Source organism: Dermacentor albipictus, chromosome 8, assembly GCF_038994185.2.
Source record: "Dermacentor albipictus isolate Rhodes 1998 colony chromosome 8, USDA_Dalb.pri_finalv2, whole genome shotgun sequence".
NCBI lineage: Eukaryota > Metazoa > Arthropoda > Arachnida > Ixodida > Ixodidae > Dermacentor > Dermacentor albipictus.
In genome coordinates this window covers 106916788-106935000 of record NC_091828.1, presented here as the reverse complement: position 1 = coordinate 106935000, position 18213 = coordinate 106916788, and the positions used below count along the sequence as shown (strand labels likewise).

The 18213-nt window shown below is 49.2% G+C and overlaps 1 protein-coding gene and 1 long non-coding RNA gene across 3 annotated transcripts in view; one reads left to right on the top strand and one right to left on the bottom strand.

Moving 5' to 3' along the window:
- LOC139048958 (uncharacterized) overlaps window positions 1-18213 on the top strand; it is a 137097-nt gene that overhangs the window by 65284 nt on the left and 53600 nt on the right. For both annotated transcript variants that reach the window (XR_011508042.1, XR_011508041.1), the window contains exon 2: window positions 17534-17724. This is a non-coding gene — a long non-coding RNA (uncharacterized lncRNA). The remainder of the gene's footprint in view (window positions 1-17533; window positions 17725-18213) is intronic.
- Window positions 1-18213, bottom strand: part of LOC139048956 (sodium/calcium exchanger 3-like) — a 68030-nt gene that overhangs the window by 22205 nt on the left and 27612 nt on the right. Inside the window, exon 2 of the mRNA XM_070523958.1 lies at window positions 1-310. This exon is cut by the window's left edge and continues 87 nt beyond it. Coding sequence (XP_070380059.1) covers window positions 1-251 — 251 coding nt within the window. The 5' untranslated portion in view covers window positions 252-310. The remainder of the gene's footprint in view (window positions 311-18213) is intronic.

Genomic DNA, 18213 nt, shown 5'->3' with positions numbered 1-18213 from the left:
TTCCACACCTTGACCTCTATGATGTCCGGCTGGCCGCCGGGCACCTGGGCCGACAGCGTCAGCCGCCTCGTCTTGGACGTGATGCGCTCGATGGCACACATGAACACATCCGCGATGATGGCCACGCCCAGGAAGCAGTACAGCAGGCCCAGCAGGTAGACGAACGAGCGGCCGCCCCTTGACCAGCTGGACTCGTCCAGGAAGGGCAGCAGCAGCCCGTCGCTGCACGTGTAGTTGGACTCGGAGTCCATCGCTGCTTATTCTTCGAGGGGGGGGGGGCGAGTTGGCGGCACTTGAAGGGGTGGTGGTCCTGCGTCAGGTGAGAGGCACACGAAATTATTAAGAATCAAGTAAATACATATAGGCACCACACATATACATACGCCCGCATAAAGAGAGGCAGGCTGGCAGTTTTCTCCCGAAGGGGTCACCAATCGTCCAGACTTTTGAAAAGGAGAGAGAAGACGAAGAGAAAGGAGGAAGGGGCAATTTGAGTCGACACACAAGGCATTTTCACATTCTGTTGAGTTTTTATCGACGTTCCTTTAAGTGAAAATGGGCTTTCGTTTTCTAATGAATGCTTTCTGCTCAATAATCGCTTCTTCGACTGTACACATACTACTTAATCTCCCCCCTTGCGTCTTGCTCTCTTCCTCCGTAACATTTCTCCGGTGGAGGAACTGCCTCTCTGGAGACTTCGGGTTGGGGTGACCCTCACACATTACTTCAACTGGGCGAGGAGTCCAACACCTGAAGACTGCGTGAGCTGTCCGAAAAAGTACTTCATGTTCCGACACCTACGAAGGACGGTCGCCACATGTTGTGGCTCTGTCCGGGAACGAGGACTACCCGAAAGAGAGAGAGAGAGAGTTTTGAGAGCTGGCAAGCTACGCAACTGATCTAACGTACTATTCTGCGCGTTGGCTCGTGGTCAATAAGTGCTCTAAGCCACTGCTTCTTTTCGCACACGAAAAGGGCCTCACAGTTTTCTCTTTAATACATATATATGGAGTAGGGCTAGCTCTTCGTATAAAAAAAACTCTGTTCACGTTTCCGATATGAAAGAAAGAGGACCAATGAGAGTTAACGTTGACGTCATGCCCCATAGATGTGGAGTGGTTATTTGTGATAATGACATGATTAATTCATTCATTTCGCAGCCAGTCGATTGGGTCAACTGACGGAGTGAATGATCGGTGCGTTAGCTGATGGTTGTTAAGTACCGGCATTACAATAGGAAAGAGCGACTTCTCTTCCCGCCACCTCGCATTGTAGTCAAGCTGGAGTTGGAGGAGCAAAGGGAGGACAGCGAGGTCGCTCGTTCTATCGCCCCTTGAGTTACGAAGCTTCAGGCTGGAGGATGTGGTCCGTCTCCCTACTGACACATAATTCCAACCTTGAAACACAAGCGAATCACATACGCAGACCACTGAGGAGTAAAAATGAGTTTACGTTGGTGAGTAAGATTGAGCAAAATTGGAAAAAAGACGAATTTTTATGCCACGCAATTAGCATTTAATAATGTGAAAAGTAAGGTTGAGTTTACGTAGAGAAATACAGAAATATAACAGCGAAAACCAAGATTAAAATGAACGAAATGAACATGGAAAAGTAAACGAGCAACAATAATAAACAATGGATTTGCCAAACCAGCCTATAACGTGGAGCTGCGCCTCCAGCATATCAGTAAGAACTTCAGTAAGAACGTTATAGCGCGAACACTATCCAGCGGTAGCGCGCATCGTTCATGAAGTCTGTTACGTAGACCCACACGAGATCAGGAAGGGGAGCTGCGAAAAAAACAAACAATGCACCGCGTAGACTGCATTTGGTAGGAAGTGACCTAAGCGCATAAGCGCATTGAAAGGTCTCGTCAGCGCACATGACTTAAGAGTCACATAGTGTGTGCCAGAGTGGCCTGCTAAAGCCCCTTGAACTTCCTACAGCAGCGACACTCTCCTCCTCCGCCTTCACTCCTTCTCGTTTCTCCTGTTTTTCACGCTCCCTCCTTGACCGTGGCGCCGCCTACACTGCTCGAGCGTAGCAACTGCGCCAGCTTGTGCTCCTCGATCGTCACTCCGCAGACGCTTCTCGAGCAAAAATGGCGCTCACGCAGGGCGCGAGGGCCACGTGACGCTATTGGGCCAATAGTGACGCGGCGTCGGCATCGGCCAGAGCGCGCAAGGGGGACGCGGCGTTCTTCAAAGTGTGGCACTACTTCACGAAGTTTAAGGGACATTATGGCCTGCAGACATTGATCGCCACCTACCGGAAGACCCACCATCATGTGGACGCCTCCGGTGTCAGAAGACCTCAATTCACTTGCTGGCGAGTGGGTGCTTCATGCGACCCCGCTCCAGAATGAAGCGAATGAGTCAACGGAGAGGTCACCACGTTTCGCGCATATACGCCACCGCACCCGACCATTCCAGCCGGCTCGCTTACGCGGATAACCTCATTTACATCTTAATGGCCGCGTTCTGCGCGAAAGGACAAGTGGTCCGTAGACCCTACGGGCTCTTATGAGAGCCCTCTCACATCGTAAGCCTGCAATGAGACCTTTAATTGCGTCCCTTAATCACTCAGCAGCGCGCCACGCGGCGCTGAAAGGGCTATAGCTGCGCTCCGTTCCACCAAATGCGTACAGTGCAGCGAGAGCCATGGATCGTGTCAACCGTGGCCTCTGAGACCGGTCGGCGCGCCCATCAGGGTCTCGGAGACCATGTATTAGCATAGAGCTTACAACAAATGTTGCCTGAGAGAAATATGGGTACTAAAGCGTCTACGTGAGCTACATTTATGGCAGTTCGAACGGTGTGGGAATGATGGGTACAGTACATAAAAAAAAACTTGCGCCCTTTGAGGTGTATCTTATGCCCAGACAATAATCGCCATTTATCTTGCGTGCCTTCCTCTTCTTTAAAAATCCTTGCTGATTGACTAGACCCCTATCCGAGCCTTACACCCCTATCCGGGTTTCATATGATGTCCTCCCATGTACTTAGAGATGGTTCCAGATACCTGCGCCTATTGTGCCTGAGCATTGTTCGAACAGACCTGAGCCCAGGCACAGGCGTGTGGAGCAGTGTTCCGGATAACAGTGGCTCTATTACTGAAACGCAGTTCCAGGTATTGTTATGCGAATTCAAAAAGTATGAGATTCAGATCAGTGGGACGTTGTTCCATGCGTTTCATTTCATGTGGAACGCCATTCCACTAGGGTAAGCGGGAACAGATAGCGAGAAGGTTCTACTCGCAGCTGGAACGTATAAGCAGAACGACATCGAGAGTGTATATAGCGCTCGTTACAGCGTGAGCCCTCGTTATAACGAAGGTTCACTGTATTTATTGTGAAGTTTACTTAAAACGTAAGAGGTTCCGATATACAGAAGGTCTTTCCATGTGTTGTGTGATTTTATGCGGAACGCCATTACATTTAGGTAAGGGAAAACAAAACAAAAAAGAATGCAAAGAGTAGCTCCAACTAAAGCCCGTTGAACTAAAGCTTAGTGGAACGACGTTTGTAAGTGCAAGTCTTCGCTCTACTGCACGAAACTTGGTGGTGAAACGGGAGTTTAGAAACTAAACGGCGACAAGCGCGTGACAAGGAGAAAATAAGTTGAGAGGGTTTTGGGAGGACAGTTTCAAAGCGTTCCCCGGGGGGCGGGGGGGGGGGGGAAGTGCATCCTTGACACGGCTTCGCCCGTTTCGCCCGGTTGTGTTGCTCGCGCCAAGTGGATCCACAAAAAAATAATGTAGAAAATAAATAAATGCGAAACGTAAGAGAGCTGCGGATGAAGCAACGTCGGTGGCAACACGCAGGTGAACGAATCCCTCTTGTTGCTGTCGGAGTGCGCGGGTTCGTTGACTCAGCGGGGCGGCTGAAACTCGCAACGCCGCGTTTCCCAACCGCTGGCACGGACAATGAATGATGTGTGAGTTACGAGTGACCATGCGCTTTGCGGCGGCGAGCAAGACCCTCCTCGGCGCTCAAGCTCGAAATGCTGGAAATAATTTGGGAGCGACAGTGCGTGAACTCGACGCAGAATCGGGGGAAGCGACGCGGCTCGTCAAGGGATTGCTTATGTACATTCACACAATATATTTATGAAAGGGAGAAGCAATACGCTGGTAAAACAGGAAAGGGTGGGAACTGCCCTGTAGACCACTGCTAGTTTGCAGTCTCAAAAAATGTTTCGAGACTTCTCTTTTTACGCTTCTCGTGAACTATGTCTATATAAGCTTTTGGCACACGGCCTTTTCAAAATTCTCTCGCTCACAACCGAGAAGAGGAAATAGGAGTCCTCATGAATTCTCTCAGACAGTGTGCAGTCATCATACGTACAAAAAGGACGAGCCTTTAAACGTCAACAGTAGACGAACAAGGGAGGCCTCATCCAAGAGCCAGTATTTCGACAATTAGACCTGTCTTTGTTAGAGAGATCCGCGAGGATCGAGTTTTTATTTTTATGCCCACTTGATTGGTCCATGCCTCAACCTCTGTGCGACGCGTTTGGAAGCCTTTAGGATACAAGTAGTTGAGAATGTCTAAATTCTTATTTGTAAGTTTTGTAAGTGTTAGCGTAAGAGTGATGGAGAGCGGAAGTGCATGGCCCCAGTGGTAATTACTACATGACACGCCGTGCCATGCAGGATGACGAGGCTAAGTGCCACGCATTTTCTGCGTGACCGGCAGCGCCACAGTGCGTCGTTCTTGGCTCAGTTACGGCATGCCCGCTGTCATACAGTTTAACTCTGCATCGTTCTTAGCACTGTCGCCATTACTGCAGTGTCATGCAGTTTATCAGGCGCCTTTGTTGTTTGTCTTTTTTTTTTTCAATCGTCCCTCATACGTTGCCGCTTCGTCGTCAAAATGCCCGCATCACACTTATCCCTATAACCCAATCCAACGACATGTGATGCGGTTTGACTCTGCATCGCCCTTAGCCATGTCATCCTTAAGTGCATGACAGTGAAAGCTGCCGGGCAACAGCTGTCGCTGTCATGCTGTTAAGCGTTTTGTTAATGACGTTAACGATATCTTATTAGAATGTGAAGATATCTACTCTGCTGGCCTCTTTCAAGCCCTTGGGTTCAGGGATAGCAGGGGGAAAGTAAACGTGTCCTCAACAGAGATTAGTAAAAGGCGATTGGCAGAAAAGTAGGGAGGCCACAAACAAAGTAGGCGTACGAAAGCAATGTTTCCAGTAATGGTTCAGAAAGTTTCATGCCAGAAATTATTTGCCTGCTTAAAAAGCAAGATAGGTAAGACACTTGGCTAAATAAGAATCCGTCCGTCCGCCCGTCCATCCATCCATCCATCCACCCGGAGGGATTAAGCTACCTCTGTCACCATTAACAGATGTCTCTGTGAAACAGTGAAATGCTGGCGACTCCCTCATGCGTGATTAATGGGTTGGTTGTCTCTTGTTTAACCGCATTTTGGAGAGCGTCTTGTATTCCCTGGTGGAAGGCATGCTTTCATTGTTATAGTTACACACACACAAAAAAAAACGAATTAATCCATCACGTGGCACAAGAACTCTCGAAAGTGGAGGTCAGCGCGAAAAACAAGCAGTGAACTTTCGCATAAAGGAGTCGCCTTCAGCGACTCTTCAGAGGTGCCTTATTATCACCCGCATTCCTAAGTCACACGAATTCACGCACGCGCGTGCCAGCTGCCATCTCATTTCGTCGGCAGCGCAGATCATCAGACGAAGATATAACGCGCAAATGACTCATGTTTACGTTCACCCGCACTGCACGCTTTGAGTGCAGCGCGCATTGCTTTGTTTGCTATCGCTTCCATATGCTTGCATCTCGTCGGCTTCCTCCGTCGCTTTCTCTCTCTGTTCATCGCGCAATTAGCGGCAGGCGAGGACGACGTCTCCTCCTCCCGTTGGCTTGTATACGCACGCGAGCGTCCGCCACTCTCGCTGGGCGTCGTTCAGGACGGTTGACCCGCGAAGGCGACGTCCTTCCGCCGCTCGGGGACTCCCGCCCCATCGCCATTATGTTCTGTCTCGGCGATCACATCTTTTAATGTCTCTGTTCTCTTCTTTACCTCTCTGTCTTCATTTCTCTGTTCTTTCTTTGTTTTTTTTTTGTTTTGTTTTCGCATCTCGGTGTCGAAACGAGGATGTCTGTATAGTTCCGTGTCTTCGGAGAACAATAGAGCTCCCCCGAGCACAATGGCATTCGGAAAGCGAGAGGAGTGTACGTGTACCACAGTGTGTACGCGACCATGGAGTCGCGCGGCCACATGGCGTGGTTTTCGTATAGGGCCTTGCCACACGAAACTCTGGCGCCGCAGGAGTGGTCGACAGCGCTTGAACGAGGGAAGTCGTGGTACCCCTTCTTGAGGTCTCCCTCAATAACTTGTGGCGCCTGAGACAACCCTAGCCTGAGACACGTCTTGCTCGCCCGCCGTTCTTCAATGCTACGCATTCCTCTTTGTCTTGTCCGGATTTTCTGGCGCTACAGGTAGTAAGCGGTGCCCCAAACAAGGCGTCTACGACGTGCTTCCGCATCGCTTCCGGCGCGTGCTGTTAGCAAAAGCGTGGCCTTCGAGATTAGCTTCCAATACGTAGAGGGAGTCGTCGCTGGGGCGTGGGTTTGGACGCCACCGCACTCGATCCTAGCCTGAGACACGTCTTGTTCACCCACTGTTCTTCAAGCTTACGCGTTCCTCTTTATATTGTCCGGATTTTCTGGCGCTACAGGTAATAAGCGGTGCCCCAAACAAGGCGTCTACGACGTGTTTCCGATGCAGTTTTGCGAACTGCATCGCTTCCGGCGCGTGCAGTTAGCAAAAGCGTGGCCCTCGAGATTGACTTCCAATACGTAAAGGGACTCGTCGCTGTGGCGTGGATTTGGACGCCACCGCACTCGATCAATCAAAGATGATGGCTCTGTCAAAGCCGCCGGCTATTCCTTTGCTCCGATGAGTGGTACAACAACTAACAGCAATGAAGCATCTAATGCATACATGAAAAGACGTGCAAACAATTTCACTCCTATATTATGGGTGACTTTACTTTCGGTGCTGGTTCCCGTGGAGATACTCTTTGTGCGCTTGTGTTCGTGTGTGTGTAGTGCTTGTCGATATTTCAGTTTTACGTTTGCTTTTTCACTGTTGATTCAGTAACGGAATTGGGATTTTGGGATAGCCAACTCAGACGCAGCCTACTTTGCCATGTTTCTACGTCTTGAACTAAAAACAAAAGTTAGGGTAAATGCAAGATGGGCGTACAAAACCACTGCTGAGGAAAACATTAAGAAAGAATCCGAAGGAGAGTTTATAAATTTCCTCAAGTCGTTCTCACATCAGGTTCGACGTAGTTCTCGATTCACAGCGTAGAATGGTGGACAAAGGAAGAGTGTATGCACACGACAGAGCGGTGACTTTCAACTTACGTTTCACTACTGTTCGTACCGATGAAGCTGAGGCGCGGAATAAGCGAAACTGGGAAACAAGAAATTAAGACATTCAAAGGCGCGCACGGTGCAACCAACCTGGTTCGCGTCGATACACAGTAATTTGACTCGTGTTAGCAACAAGAAGACGAGCTCTTTTGCTGACGCGGATGGCATACAATAGAGAGCTTTAGGTTGGTCGTATAGGTATTTCGATTTACAGGTCATCGCGGAGACGTAGACGTCTACAACTGCGCTGATGGAGCCATTCGCGGGGATGGGGTTAAACCGCGAAATCTTTCAGGAACGCGCATTCATTCCAACGGCACATAAGCACTGGCGTCAGCGCAAACCGTGACTGCCTTAATGCGAGCGTCGGTGTCTGCATAAACCAGTGCAAACGGTGTCGACGCGTCTAGTCGTTTCTTGAATCATAGCCGCACGTTTCTACACAGTGCCCTCTGGTGCCCTGTGTAGGCGCTTTCGTGGGCTAACCAAGCGCACACAGACCGAGGTTAAGCAAGTGTAGGTTGGCATTTCGCGGTCGTCTCTCGTGGCCGGCGTCATCTCGCATTCGGTGTACGTGCGGCGGCGTGGGAATCGGAGTGCTCCCCGAGCAAGCATGCCCCCTCCTGACGAGGGATACATACACCGGATCATTCGAGTGCATGACCTATAGCGTTGAACAAAAACTCGTTCCGCTTCCTGCTGGCCGCTTAAGACGCCGATCACCACTTGTTGCTTGCACTGCGGCGCCGTAGGACACAAGTCTAACCTGTCCGTTCCTTTCTTTGTTTGTTTGCTTTCGATGCTTCGAAAAACCTACGCTACACTGCAGCAGCGATTAATTTACAGCCGCGGTACTTTAACCCAATGCCGCAGTTGAGCAGTTTCCCGAAGGTATACATTCAAGTTGCTTGTTTGTAAACTAACAGGCGTAGTGCGAAAACCTGCGTCTTCTTTCCCTAGCTGCACTCATGAAAAAAGAAAGAAATGTTTCACGCTTACCACTGCTCTGGATTCGCGCGAATTTCGCAGCAAGATCAGATTTCTTTTTTTTTTCGTCAGGATCATTCTGTATAACGCTTCGTTGGCACTTTTATTTGCCTTGTTTTCCGGAAAAAATGCCACGTTTCCTTCGTTTAAGTGAGGTCCTAAACATTGTGGCTATGACGTAATCTGGTCGCTTCCGTCTTGAACTGTACGGCAAAGCATGGCACCCGAGACTGGTTTCGGTAACTCGCTTAAGGATGTGATGTGGACATCACGAGGGGCGGTGACGAACACGAATTGGCCGCACTTTTTCTCGATAAATTAGGCAAGTAAAATTGCCAAGCTTTATATTGAACCATCCGAACGATAAAAGGTGATCTGTGTCTGGGCGTCCAGAAGAAAACGGAAATACGGCTTTTTGAGCAGATTTTTGTGCAGTCTTCACTTACATACGAGGTTTGAACTCAGACGTAGCAAAGAAAGCTGGAGGTTATGAGTTCAAGCGGAAATTATTGTGCCGAGACATGCATTCTCTTCAGATGAGATCTGATTAGTGAAACATATTGAAATGATTGCTCGGGGAGATATCTAGGGAAGTGAGCAAGGGAGATCGGGCTAGGTACACACGGCTCACTATAAAAACTTCGCATGTCAAGCTTGATTATTAGTTAAATTGTCTCTTCATAAAGTTAGGTCGTGGCCAGAACCAGTCCTCGAAGGACGTCACCGTCTCGGGCCGGTAACGTCCTTCGCACTGTTCGGTTTAACTTACACGCGCAAGCATATAGCACTTTGCATATAAGTGAGGGGCGATTGTGGGATACAGACGGCATTACACACATACGTATCAACGTCTTCGTGTAACCACGTGTGTGTGCAATGGAACGGGTAGTCGCCTCTGTTACATTCTTGTAGAACAGACGACATCAGGCCTTATACGAATGTTGATGCATTATTCGCCACATACTTATAAACGTGTGAGATGGCGTTCACACAGAATGAAGCAGACCAAATACAGGGTTATACGGATGATTTTCCGTTGTTCGCCACATACTTATAAACGTCTGTCCAGACGTCAACACAGAATGGAGCAGACCCAATCCACCGTTATACGAATGTGTGTGCAGTGTACGCACCCTTGCAGACGATGCGCAGTGCGGGCGTATCGAGAAGTGTGCAGACGAAACACACACTGGAGCCGAATAGACCCAGCACAGTTTTTTTTTGTTTTTGCAGTCTCCTTAGGCAGACGTTCCCCATAGACTTATACATGTCTGGGCAGGCATAAGACATAATGCAGCGTGCAGAAAAGATAGGACATGTAGTTCATCTTCATATCCCCTCTCTCGCAGACAGCGTTCAACGCTGACGTCAAACGTATCGACGTCTGCGCAGTAAGGCTGACAGGCAGACAGCAGACGGTGTGTTGTGCAGAGGTGCAGACGGTACTCTGCACGGATGCATGCCATCGGCGGCTATACGGACACAGAAATAACGTTACAGAAAGAATGCTCGGTCTCAGGTTACGTAACGAACTAATCCAGATGGGATGTTGGCGCGACGGATACAAACGAGCGGTTGTATCGGAGCATGACAGCCACATATGGAGCGACGTGCGTATGCGAGGAAAACGTGCCAAGAGAACGTAGGAGAGTCGTTCTGGCGAGACTCGCTGCGGCTCGTACGCATGGAGAAAAATGAATAAGTAAAAGGTGTGCTCGAATGAAAGCTACGGTGAGGTTAATTACGCTGCGTTGAGGCCGCGCGGTTCGTCTACACGCGAAAGTGCACCACGTGCCTATTACATAAAGTTATATCATAAGAAGCCGAGATGGCCGTAGCAACCCCCTGGGCCAATCAGAGCTTGCAAGATGGCAGACTTCGACAGTGTTCAAAATAGCATCCCTGGTTGAACCGTCACAACCCCATTACATAAAGAGAAGTTTAATACATTGTTAGCGGGACATATGAAAAATAACTGATCAGCAATTTTGACAATCACGTTACAAGAGCCGTGATAACAGAGATGAACATGCGAGTAAAGGTTCTCCGGCCTGTACCGTCGCTATAGTGGTCACAATTATCTGACTGTACTGTCCAGCCTCACGAAGCTGTGCATGAGTACATCTATCTATGCCAAATGGCTACGAGAGAACCGGACAAGATAGAAATCTACAGACTAAAACAAATTGCTTGGAGCGCATGATAGGCATTCCCAAATTAAGACTGTAGCTTAGCGCGATCCTTATTAATAAAAGTGGACAATTACTGCATTTTGCCGGTGCTAACAACGTATGAAGCCAAAAATTGCAGGTTTGCGAAGATGCTTGAAGAGAAACTGAAGAAGACACAACCAGAGGTGGAACGAAAACTGGTATGCGTAAGGTTATACGATAGGAAGACGGGGGTTGTGGAACTTTTAGTTCAGGTTAAGAGAAAGAAAAAATTGCGACGGACTCTATAATGCGTATATAGAGCAGATGAGCGGTACAATCTGCAAGATAAACGATACGCGTTCCAGGGGAAGTGAATTGCAGTACCGTGGACGGCAGATGAATAGGCGGCGTGATCAAATTAGGTAATTTGCAGGAGTAGGATGGAGTCATTTGACGGACGACATGGGGCAACTGGAGATCACTGGCAGAAGCTTTCGGCCTCCACTTGCCATAAATTACATAGAGTTATAGACATAGTGTGTCAGAGACAAAGTGTGTCGTTGCGATACCGTGAGAATGGTGGGCAGTGCATGGTTTTGTCTGATCTTCCGTTTCCTGTGGCTTCAAACTTCATTAAGTGACATTTTTTTTCCTAGTAATCGTGCTTGTTTAAACACAGCAATGCAGTCTCTGCCCGCATGCCTATCTAAGTGTTGCGTTTGTAACGCAATATTTGGTTGAAAACGGTGCCTTTGCATAGTTACAAAGCCGCTTGAAGCCAAAAGGCCCGAAGTTTAGGTAAATCCATGTTCTGCGCTCCTCATGGCGACGCTGGGTTGCTGTTGGCAAACTCGGCCATATATTGTCAAATACTGTAATGGCGAAATTTTGAGCCAATCAGAGAGGCCGTAGCAACCCCCTGCGCCAATCAGAGCTTGCAAGATGGCAGACTTCGACAGTGTTCAGAATGGCATCCCTGGTTGAACCGTCACAACCCCAGCCTTCGTAGGCACCACACCGCCAGAGTTACCTCTAGTATACTTTCTGTAAGAAACACTATAGTATTGGCGCATTATAGTCTGCATGGCTGCTGCGCCATAAAAATCCCAAATCATCATCAAACACTATAGTAAATTGACTGATGATTATTATGACAATGCTGCGACGGCGCGCATTCTCGAAAGCTGCAATGAAAGAACGTAGATCCAAGACGACTGTGCAAAAGGCTCAGAGGCATTTCTAGCATGGCAGACGAGAATCAGCGAACTACTTTCACCCCTTTAATAATACACTTTAGTCGACAACTAGACGTAAGCCAGTAAGTCCATGAGCCATCTATAGACAGTCCATAGACTGTCCAAATCATTTTTTGAGCAAATAAAAAAGCCTAAAGTTACCCCGACCGACGTCAACTCACTTTCGTTTCCCTGGCCCACGTGTTCCCACGCCCTCGGAGCGCAGCCGTGCTACGTGGGTCTCCAGGCGCAAAACGAAGGCAACATTTCTATTACGCCGGGGCGGTCGCCCCACTTCGACCAACGCTTTCCGAACAATCATGCCTACCGAAAAAAAAAGTTAACCAATGTAAGACGCAGGTCTGAAGCCTGCCAGCGACTTGGTAGACTATCGTACAACGCCTTACGGCTTTATGCACGTCCACACATCCGCCTGTCCACCTGGCACACGTATCTTAGCCGGCCCACTGTTGGCAGCTAGGGAGTCCCAAAGAACAATTGGTGCCCTCTGTGTTGCGTTGTTGTTTGCAGGCTGCACGCTGCGAGAATGTGTGTGTGTGGTTCGCGTGTGTGGGACACTTTCGAAAGAAACCCACGTTTCCTTGAGCTCGCGCTGCGTCGCGTGCGTTGTGAATCTTACACAGATCGCGAGCTCTGCGTTGGTTGATTTCCGTTACGTGGGGACCCTGCCCCCCCCCCCTCCCGTCACTTCGTCTATTGGCTTTGGATCTTTCTATTGTTCCTTGTGACTCGGTTGGCACTGTCTTCCTCTCGAGTGACGCTACGCAGCATATGACGACCGGAAGTGATGGGCGAGTTGACGGATGGGCATATAAAATACTGTAGGAAGACAAATTAGGAGGAGGAACTGCACGGTGTGTGTGTGTGTGTGTGTGTGTGTGTGTGTGTGTGTGTGTGTGTGTGTGTGTGTGTGTGTGTGTGTGTGTGTGTGTGTGTGTGTGTGTGTGTGTGTGTGTGTGTGTGTGTGTGTGTGTGTGTGTGTGTGTGTGTGTGTGTGTGTGTGTGCGTGCGTGCGTGTGGTGTGTGTGTGTGTGTGTGTGTGCGCGTGCGTGCGTGCGTGCGTGTGTGTGTTTGTGTGTGTGTTGGCTTCTTATCGTCTTACCCCCACTTTGCGGGTGCCAGCTGCCGTCTTGCACGATGTGTCACCATAAATCAGAGCTCTTCTGCCTGCTGTCTCGCTGGAAGGGTCACGGAATATCATGGCTAGAACCGAGGATCATTGAGGATCATTGAGCATGGGGTTGGAGTGGTTTGCTGGTGGACTGGGCTCAACACAGTACCGTTTTTGAAGCAAGCCCTTCCTTGCCTTTTTCCACCTACACTTCCCTCCCAGCACTTTGCGGCTGCTACCTGCTGCCTTGCACGATCCGGTCTCGAATATAGTGCGAACCGGTCCCGGAGAAAGTGCAAACCGAGGTGACCCAGTGTAACCCTGAACAACAGGAGGCCTGACCAGGGGCATTATAGACCGGGCTCAGACGAGAGTTCCGACGCAGACAAGTATGGAGCCGAAGCGTTTAACATACACTTAGTGAGGGGAGAGGCAGAGGCTCGGAAGAGGGCGTCGAGAAGAACAGGAACGTCTTCGAGGCTCCGGGAATCGCGGTTTAGAACGCGAGCGAATGCTGGCTCGTGAAAGCGAATCGGAGCAATGTCGAGAGGCGGCCATGAACAGCGCGAGGAGGGCCGTGAAAGTTGTTGTTGTTTTTTCAAGAAACGCGACGCGTAGCAGCATCGATAGGCAGCGAAGAAGGGATCGGAAACGCGAGCGTCCGCTTGCTCGTAAACACAGTGATGAGATAGCACACGGACTGGAGAGTGGGACTGTGTGTCGTTTACGGGTGCAAGCAGCAATACGTTGAGAAACAATTCGTGGAAGACTAACTCGGTTCGATGTGTAATGTGTGCTATGTCGACTGTGGTTGGTGTGTGACATGTCTGGCAGTGCCGGCACTCGACATGCTTTAACGTCTGGCGAGGCGCTTTCGATTGGAAACGTGTTCAACTTCGCCGCGTATGGTCCACACTTGCAAGTTGCTACTGGTCGCCGAACAAGAACGGTGTGCCTACAGTAAACACCAGAGAAAGCGCCGCTTAAACGAATACCCGCAGCACGTGAAATCTGCTTAATTTCCCTCCCCCCTTTAATTTGCACGTTAAATTGCGATGACTTGGTAACACGGTGAATAACATTCGTCGATTAGGTTCGTAATTGTTCGCTTTAGGACTCATATGTAAAACGCGAAATTGTGGCCGCGCAGGGCACCCTCGGAAATAATTTCTGCTTAGCAAGAAAACCTAATACGAGATGATGCCACTATCGAGATCTGTGTCCCCAAAATCTGTTACGGGATGCGTTGACCTTCCAATTAACAGTTTCCCAAAGCTCATGCTGCGATCGATTTTGTAGCAGATCTTGGACGGCTTATATCTCAAAGGCGATGCCAGCTTTAGGATAACCGAACGATTGACCACGTTATTTTCCAAGGAATCCTTCCAAGAAAACTTTTTCCAAGTTGGGAGTAAACATATATGACATGTTCGCACGAAAATATCGAAATCAATGGTTGTGTTGTACCAACTTCAAAACCAACTACTTGCTCTTGTTAAACGACAACTATATTTTTTGTATTGTACACTATTATGTTGGTTATTGCCTACTGGTTTGGGGTATTTGTTTTCAGAGTGATATTGAAGCCATTTCTGTGCTACTGTGGCTGGCAGCAAGACAATGTTTAATTCCCAAGAAAAAAGTTCTCTAGAGCTAATGACCCAGCACAAGCTCCCACAGTTTCAACATTCCTACAGTGTTGAATTAAGAGCGTATATATATAAAGAGTCTATGGAAAACAAAGATGAGTTCGTCAGTCATTATTTATACAGAAATATACTGGATATATGCTCTACGTCAGACCTCTGTAGTATTTAGTGGAAATGTCGTGGACTACTTATGGTAATCAGCGAGTTGAACATCAGATTATGTAACTGCGCAGCGTTTGTCCAGATGTTATAGAAATTGCTGAAAATTCTTATACTATAGGCGATTTCAAGCGTAATCTGTGTTCGTTATTTGAACACACAGCGTCTTGAGAGTGGGAATGGTGTGTTTACTGTCTACTTAAACGTATTTAAATAATGTGTGACGTGGTCCATTCTGAGCTGTGTGTACACGTTACGTAGGAGAAGCTCTCCTAATCGCTATGCTTATCACCTGTTTCACCTGTGCTACTTTTCTTTTATTGCATTAGCTTATTTCATAGGAAGGTTTATGTGTTTCCTGGTACATTGTTTACTATATTATTAACAGTCTATATATATGTACTTGCCGCCATGTGTTCATGTGACTTGTAGATATGACTCGTAAGTGTTCGAAGTTGTGATCATTTTGTGTGCCTTGATAGTCACTCTTGCTGTTTTGCACTGTGAGACTAAGGCCCAGTCAGGACACTACTTTCTCCTTTAGCCTTGGCTCCTAGGCAATGCGATGTATTGCCTGAAAAAGTGAATAAACTTTAACTTCAGTGAATGCCTAGGAAAAGCATAAAACCCCTCCTCCGGCTCTTAACCAATCCATTCTAGTTTACAAATTTCGTACAAGACAGGGCTGGTATTTTATCGTTGGTATCTTTATGCGCTCATGACGCCACCAGGGAGAGTTCCGCGAATGAGGCATATGAGAGGTAAGCCTCATGTACCGTGAATGAAGTCACTCACACGCACACGCAGGCGTGGGCACACCTATTTAGAAAAAGCAAGCACGTACCATGAGGCCATGCTGCTGCGCAACGAGTAATTATAGGCGTGTTTACTACGACCGTCGATGCCGCACGCGGTCGCGACGCCTCAAGCGGTCCGGATAAGGCCGGTGAGTCAGGCGCGTTCCACTTGCACGTCGCGAGCAGCCCGGCGCTGGCCGTGAAAGCTGCCAAACAAAAGCGTATTCTGTTTTCGTCGTCGTGGTCGCCGGTTTTCTTTCGGGTTATACCTCGCCGGCGCGCAGGGCGCACCGGCCAAAGAAACGGACCGGTCCCTTTGTAGGCCAGCGCGCACGGCGAAGCAAAAAGGGAGCGAAAAGAGAAAGAAATAACAAGGTTACGCTATAGGCAACTCGCGTCGGTGACCACCCCCCCGAAGAAAACGAAGATGAGGAGGCACGCAAGGGGGTGAGCGGGCAGAAGAATTCGTGCCGCGTGCCCTGGTTCCGAGAGCTTGTGCTCGGCCGGTTGTTCCCCCTACGTCGGCTCCCCCGGCGAGCTTCGTCTGGATGACACTCGAGCAGACGACGATATATACAGCCGTATAGCAGACGATTTCCCCACGCAGTATGCGTTATTCGTTTGTCGGTGGTGCTCGCACTACTACGTCCTTCTTAGGCACGCAGGCAAGAGAACGTGCCGCGTGTCCTGGTTCCGAGAGTATGTGGGTCTGCGCTCGGCCGGTTGCTCCCACTTTTGCACCCCCGCGGTTTCGTCTGCGACGGGGGCTTTGCCGGCAGACGACACTGAATACGAGGGCGAATCAGAAAGTCTTTGCCCCTATTTTTATCAGCCAAAATAAGGTACATACAGGTAATTAAAAATATAACGTATCTTGCGCTAATTTTCCACATAGTTCCCGCAGCGGTTCAGACATTTCTCCCATCTCAGCACAAAATTTGAGGTGCCCCTACGGTAGAATTCGTCTGGCTGACTGTTTGGCTTCATCGTTGCACGTGAATCGCCGTCCTGCAAGGAGCTTCGTGAGCGGACTGAAAACGTAGAAATCACTAGGGGGCGAGGTCCGGACTGTATGGTGTGTGGTCCAGAAACGCGGCCAATGTCGTTAGTCAGCGACACACGCGGCCTCCCCGAACATTCATTATCATGCAAGTCTTCACGGCCTTATGCGAACTCACAGCACCAACACCTCACACTCCTCAAAGCGAGACACCTTTCCCCATACGTGGGATGCATTTCCCTGTGGATTTCGATGGGCGTTCCTCACCTTTGCTCCATAGAAAACGAATCACACTTCGTTGCTCGTAAACACAACCGCCATCTTCAACAACTGACATCAGCGCCGTGCCGCGGAGCTACCGGCAGATAAGGCCGGGCCGGTCCAAGAACGGTCCACTGCTGGGAATGGATATGTTGACTTCACATTTACAGCCGTAATCTGTCTAAGGAAATAGGGGCAAAGATTTTCTTATACGGCCTCGTATAGCAGAGACAGCGGAATATCATCCCCCTCGTAGACGGCTTCTCCACGTAGTGCGTTATGCACATTTCTGCGGTGCCCCGTTTGTTGCGGGCGTTACGTAATCTTTAAGCGAGTGCATGCGTCTTTCTGAGAGTGCCTGCATCTGTGTTCAGCCGGTTCTTACCACTTCTGCTCCTTCGCGACTTCGGCTGCAGCTAGGTCGGCAGACGACATTCGAGCTGACGACAGTGGGTGTGTTCCAATTCTGGATAGCATCGGAAACGGTCTACGTTGACAGCTAATCAAACAAATGGCACAGCTTCGGGGCCATGTAATGGAACGTGTTTCGAACCGTCTGGAAGACATGGATGACGCTTCTGCGACGTGACGACACCTCGCGGCGACAAGAATAAAGTTCACAAAAGCGCACATTATTTCTCTATTTTAAGTCGTTGCGGCTGTCAACCTATGAAAAACACGATGTGACTTAGATTAAGGGCATGAGAAAGCTTGCCTACGTTTTCTTCCGTGCAGATGACCTTCCCTTCGAGTTTCCAAGCGTCCAGCTCAGCTAGCCGCCATCTTGTTTGGTCAGGAAAGTAGCCTGCATCGTTTCTGACTTCGATGCTGTCTTCGCGAAGCTGTCTACTTTGACGTCTTCGTGAGAATTGGAACGAGACTTGTGATGGCCGCTGTCCACTTAGCCGTCTACTTTGCCGTCTGCGGTGAGTATTGAAACGCAGCCAGTATGTAATAGCCGTATGTAGCAGAACGCGCCCCATGACCTGGTTTTGAGAGTACGTATGCTCAGTCGGTTGCTCCCACCTTTGCTGCACCGGGTTCCGTCAACAGAGGGGTTTAGACAGCAGACGGTTCGGTCGTTGCAGACGATCGATGCACGTACTTTATGCACCTGCCCTTGGCGTCAGCGTCTGTTGTGTGCGTTACATCCATTCTTTAGAAGCATAACGGTACGTACACCGTGGCCAGAAGTAAACAAAAGCCCAGCGGTAGGCCGCAACATTCGCGTCCTCATTTCGAATGCGGCGTGCAATGAAGGTTATGTGCTCATATACGCGCTATGCAGGTCTACTGCAATGACCGTGAACAATCGCCAGCTCCTATTCTTCAAACGGTGCACCGACTTGACTTGGAGAACGGCTTTAGGTCTGCAATTTATAGAGTTCTGTCCTGGGAAGGCGCACTGTGCTTCC